The 5,830-nt window shown below is 55.8% G+C and overlaps 1 protein-coding gene across 1 annotated transcript; it reads left to right on the top strand.

The window, feature by feature from the left end:
• Positions 1 to 1,543: 1,543 nt before the first annotated feature.
• LOC119100791 (uncharacterized) lies at positions 1,544 to 5,591 on the top strand. Its single transcript, XM_037223931.1, has 6 exons — positions 1,544 to 1,700; positions 2,241 to 2,375; positions 3,545 to 3,590; positions 4,393 to 4,524; positions 5,013 to 5,205; positions 5,502 to 5,591. The coding sequence occupies exons 1-6, from the start codon at positions 1,544 to 1,546 to the stop codon at positions 5,589 to 5,591; spliced, it is 753 nt and encodes a 250-aa protein (XP_037079826.1).
• Positions 5,592 to 5,830: the final 239 nt, after the last annotated feature.

Raw genomic sequence — 5,830 nt, 5'->3', positions numbered from 1 at the left:
GCGGCCGCTGCGTTCGCTCTCGATGTGCCGCCCCGGCCGCGAGCCGACTGCTCGCGCGCTGCCGCTAGCCAGTGTCGGTCGGTACTCGACCATCCACGCGGGCCGTCGCGCCGCCGCCGTCCACGCCGCCGTCGCGTCCGACCGGCTTTGTCCAGCGGGCCCACTGCCGACCCCGCCCTCCTCAGCCCCAGCCGTGCTGCCCGGCACGCCACACCCCTACGCCGGAGATTTTCGACCCACAGCTCAGGGTAGGGAGCCGGACAGCCGCGATGGTATGCGTGGTGACGTTTCGCACCTGTGCCCGCTTTGCTTGGTTTGATGATATCTGTTGTTTTGTACGGCTTTGTTTCGCAGTTTTGTTGCATCCACATGGTTTTGGCAAGATCACTTAGCTGCCTCGTTCGTTCAAATTTGTGTTGCATGATTTCACCTCAGTTCGTTGCGCCATTCGTTCTTCCGTACATTTGATTTCCACAAGAGCTCACATTTACTGTACTGCTGCTTTAGCTAACCGCACCGCCTTCACCAGGTACCATGGGCAACGGACGCAGCAATGGCACGGAACAACAGACAGGGCCTTCCACGCTTCCTCCAAGCAGTCCAACTTCGGCTACCACGACGACTTCAACTCCGACTCGAGTGATGAGGTCAGTCGCATTACTGCTGCCACCTTACGGACACATTACAGTGCGGGAATGGCTGGGTTATGGGTTTCACCAATGCTGATGTTCTTCACAAAGCTGTAATGAGGTTGACGCACCCTTGCTGTTCGTTCTCAATTGCGCTTCCGTTTATACAGTGGAAGTGCCCGTAGAAGGAAAATGGAAGCTTGTCGGTTCTTATCATATGCTGATGAAGCCCAGATCAATTTCTTGAATATGATGGTTATTCGCTCAGTCAGGAAATACGTATGCAATGATCTTAAATAAATTTTAAGTAACGCAACTAATGCCGATAAACGATCCAATGATGCGCTTCGACATCGTATCCTCAGCTCTCATTTAATACGGTTGCTAAAGCTGGGTTACGGCATTGGGTGTAATCAATCAATCTACACAATCAGCTTTCGAGAAGTCATCATTACCCGGGCAGCCCACGTACAATTGCGAGTCTTGTCACCCCATTTTGGTGGCTTGCCGGCTGTTGAGTTTCCCCAATTGATTGGGGTGAACAGGTATGGCGTAACTTCGGCTGATTGAGCACCAAGGTCGCTGGATCGCGATCGATGGATCGGCCAATGTGACGACACGGTCATGTTTGAGTCCTTCAGTCGCGTGATGATGATGGTCGATATGTCGGCAAATCGCCGCCGCTTATCAATATCTGACATTGACAGCGATGAGACATGAAAGACTGCGTGGGGTGCAATTGGATAGTGTTCAGCTGCAGCGGTCCATAAAAGAAACATGAACCTTTCAGGGATGTGTGCTTGAACGTACACATCGGTAATTTATTCACCAACAACGTCGACTGCTAACGAGGCGTGCCCCACTGCACCCAGGACCCCAACGGGATCACCCTGTCCAACACAACTCGCAGTAAGATGAAGCTGCTGGCCAAGCGGAACGAGATGCGGAAGGAACTGGACCGGACGAACCACGAGACGGGCGCCGCGCAGCGCGACAGGGACGAGCGTAGCAGAAAGTTCAAGCAGCTGGAGAAAGAGTACTCGAGCGGAGCCAGCGTGGAATCACGTCTGGGTAAGCTGCGTGCCGGCCGCGCCGCCCCCGGCCGCCGCGCGCTCCTTTATCGACTCCGTCATGGCGACAGATGACGTCGTGGCGACGGGTGACGTCACAACGCATGCTGGCAAACATCGATTGCCGCCGTGGCTGCTGCGTATGCCGGGGCCTCCTTGGGACATTGGCTGTTTGGTTGCTCTGCAGCCGCGGGGTGCGTCGACATGAACATGGCTGTGGTAGTTTGACACTTAATCTGGTATGCTGCATGCCGCCTGTCATAACGCGGAAGCCTGTGGACGGTAATCGTTATGTGTACAACTAAACCCGCTTGAGCTGTTCAGAGGGGAGCTGAACCAGCCACCGGAGCACGTTTTGAATCTCCGACTTTTTTGCCACGGCTTTCCACGTCGGTATCTGTCCCTGTGACAGCCTGTACATGTATGAACATACGGACTTCATCTGTCGTGTCTGGACGGCCCGCGGCACGCTGTGGCCCGGTGGGCGCGGGCTTGTTTGTTCATGCGTGCACGTGAGCCTGTGACCCCGTGCGCGCGGCAGCCGCCAAGAGGAACGGCCACCTGGGCAGAGTGCCCGGCCAGAGCTTCGCCTCTCCTCGCCGCTCGCCCCACCCGGCGCCTCTGCGAAGGGCCTTCAGTCAGGAGCGTGCCCAGCGCAGCCGCAGGCCTTCCCATGGTGGGTCAGCGGCGAGAGAGTCAGTGGTGGGTCAAGGGCGAGAGGGTCAGTGGTGGGCCAAAGGTGAGAAGGTCAGTGGTGGTCAGGGGCGAGAGGGTCAGTGGTGGCCAAAGGTGAGAGGGTCAGTGGTGGGTCAGGGGCGAAGGGTCAGTGGTGGGTCAAAGGTGAGAGGGTCAGTGATGGGTCAGGGGCAAGATGGTCAGTGATGGGTCAGGGGCGAGAGCGTCAGCAGTGGATCAGGGCGAGAGGGTCAGTGACGGAGGATTGGGGACGGGCCAGGAGTAAGAGGGTCATGGTCGGCGCTGAGAGGATCAGTGACGGAGCGTCAACAGCGGGTCAGGAGTAAAAGGTCAGCGGAGGTTAAGAGGGAGGTCACCCGTGGGTCGGAGGTTGGAGCGTTGGTGGCAGCCGGGGTTGAAGGGTTTAGCGGTTGGTCAGGGGACGCAGTTCAGGTGGTTGACCAAGCGTGATATTTCAGTACTAGACCAGGAGCAGCAGTAAGGGATGTGCCAAGGGTAAGAATGTTAGCTGATGTTCAGAGGCGGAGAGGGCCAATGGTAATCAGAGGTAAGGGGTTCAGCGGAGGTGGTGCAGCGGTGGAGGGTCAGTGATTAGTTAACGCGGAGCAAGATGGCCAGGCTTTCTCTTGCTGACACTGGAGGGCGCGAGGCCCGTGCTGGTGACTGTGTATGTCCAAGTCTGCGATGAGTGTGGTAGGGGAAGGTTAACTGCATGATACGGAAATTGTATGCAATGTAAATACACATCACCGGATCAAGGCTTGATGTTGCATGTCAACCTAGAATAATGAATGAGGTGTCTAGATGTTTCTCTACTACATATTGTACTCCCAGCAGCAGTGGCAGGCGATTAATCATTTTCAAAAGGATAGCCTTGCATGGTAAACAGCTGTGATGAATACATGGTGGCAATGACCTTTGAAGGAAACCATGGTTTGATCTCAAGAGGCAGTATCGGCGCATCAATGGCGCGTGAAGGCACTTTAGGTGTAGTTACCACGGAAGTAATGTCACCTCGTCTGGGAGTATGCGTCGAGTTCTGTGTGACATTAACAGGTTATTGTTGCAGCTAATCACCTCAGCCCGGAGAAGCCCCCTGCGACACTGCTACCCAGCCCCCGGATGGAGAGGAAGTCAGGTAGCATGCAGAGCTGGCAACCAAACCGAAGCAGCCAGCACTGCCCAAGTCGAAAACGTAAGATGTTATCGACTAAGTAGCATCCTGCCTGTGTCGTGCAGCGAAACAGTTCATCTAATGCTACGAGTCCCTCAGTTGCGCAATGGTTCATTAACTTAGACAACTTACAAGCACTGAAGATACGGTGCCGCGGAACGATGCAGTATGCCCCAACCAAGTATCTGAAGTGGTTAAAGTAACTGCCTTAGTACCACCGCACTACTGTCAGACTTTTTCGGTGAAAAATTCGCTGGCGTTCATTTGCCACGAAGAGAAGCTGAATACCAACCCCACCAGCCTCAGTTGCAAATTCCTGTCAAATGCGTGGCAAGTTATGCTCAATACAACGACGACGAGGACCCACCCGTTACAGAGAGCTGCATGCGCCAGGCTGTCCGGCATGACCTAAAGTGATACTGGACAACTGAGCCTAATAAATGGTTCATTCGATGCGTAGATCATTGGGATCCGGTCGTAAACCCGAGGGAAAAGCTTAGCCACGCTTGGATACGGCGGCACCGTTGCTAGAACACGAAATGCCATGCTGATGGAATCACGTTCTTGAGCCGGAAAGGGCGATGCCAAGCAGACAAAGCCCATTGAAAGTCTTAACATGACTGGCGAATAGCACCCCCACGCATTCTGTACATAAGTGGATACAATGCTGTTAAAACTTGGATGCAGCTAGAACCAACTACGAAGCTACGTGCGTTGCTAAAATTGAGTCATGCCTGTCATCAGTTTCTGCTTTTCGCTCAACTGCGTTCTAAGGTGCGATATGTTCTGAAAAGCTGTTGTTGAATAATTCCGTTTTTCGCAGTTTTGGAGCCGAACTGAACAAGCGCAGTATCCCGAGCAGCGCGAGTACCGTGTTTGGAGACCACTTGGAGAAGTTTGGAAACCCCAAGGCGGCCCTGGAAGAGGCGTACCGCAAGCTCAACTCTGATGACTGGTCAGTGGTCCGGATCGTTATGTCATAGTGGTCAGGTAATTGCCACAAAGGTAAGGAACATTAAGATGGCGTTGGTGATGGCCCTACTGTGAACCACCACACCTAGTCTCAGGCGGGAATTCGTCCAGCTTTGGGGCTGAAGCGAATTTCGATTAGTTTCTTTGCATGCAGCATTATAGCCATTGCCGCCCTACAGCGGCCATGACATCATTTTTCCGCATTAATTTTATTTCCGCATTAGTTTCCGCATCATTTCATCAATTTCGGGGTCCGGCTCTCCAGGTCCTCCTAGCTGCAGCTCAAATGCAGCCAGACTTCGCCAAAAACTTCCATATTTGCGGTGAACATTGGCCGAACACACGCACGCCAATTTTCCTACCCGCACGACCACAGCACCAATCCTTTGTCAACCCCGTCCGTTCGCGGAGCCGCCGCTGGGCCAGCCCGAGTGGCGTTGTCTGTGACCTGGCGTGACCTGGCGTCGGCAGGGAGCGGGAGGTCAGCGGCCTGACGGACCTAGTGCGCCTGTTCCGCTACCACCCGGACATGGTCAGCGGCGACCTCAAGAACGTCTCGGCCGCCGTCATCAAGCAGATGAAGAATCTGCGCTCGCAGGTGCTGCGTGCCGCTGTCCAGACCAGTTGCGAGATGTTCCAGCACGTCGGCAAGGGCGTTGAACCGGTGAGCCTCGTCGACATCGGTGGAGCGACGTCACCTGGCGTGCGTGGCACCACATCATCACATACGCGCGCTCACGACAGCGGCGTCACAGACTGCAACACGGGATAGCACAACGCTCAGTGGTGTAGCGTTCTGCGTGTTTTCGTCATCGCTTTCATGTAGAGTTCAGCGTGTGCTGCAGAATATGTTGCAGGAATCGCTCTACTCTTCGTAACTCCGCAAGGCCGTCGCGAGCCCACGGCATCCGCTACCGTATCGGCCACCGCCACTAACCCCGCCCGTCGCTCCGCCGCCAGAACCTGGAGAAGATCGCGCGATTCTGCTGCAGAAGACGAGCGACACCAACAAGTTCATCAAGGCGGACAGCAACCGGTCGCTGGACGTAATGCTGGACAGCGTGTCCCTGCCGCGCGCCATTACGGCCGTCACCAGCGAGGGTCTAGGCCACCGCAACGCCCAGGTGCGCTGCACGGTGGCCCCTGCTGGCGACGGTGGTGCAGCGGCTGGCGCGGCCGGCTCGCTCTCGGGCCAGCGCGACATCACCGACCGGCTGGTGCCAGCGGCCGCGCAGCTGGTGCGCGAGGGCGACCTGCAGACGCGGTATGTGCCAATGGGTGGGGGCGGC

The sequence above is a fragment of the Pollicipes pollicipes genome, unplaced genomic scaffold, assembly GCF_011947565.3.
Source record: "Pollicipes pollicipes isolate AB1234 unplaced genomic scaffold, Ppol_2.1 Scaffold_2555;HRSCAF=2994_pilon_pilon_pilon, whole genome shotgun sequence".
In the NCBI taxonomy this organism is placed as follows: Eukaryota; Metazoa; Arthropoda; class Thecostraca; order Pollicipedomorpha; family Pollicipedidae; genus Pollicipes; species Pollicipes pollicipes.
This window is presented reverse-complemented; position numbering and strand designations above follow the sequence as displayed.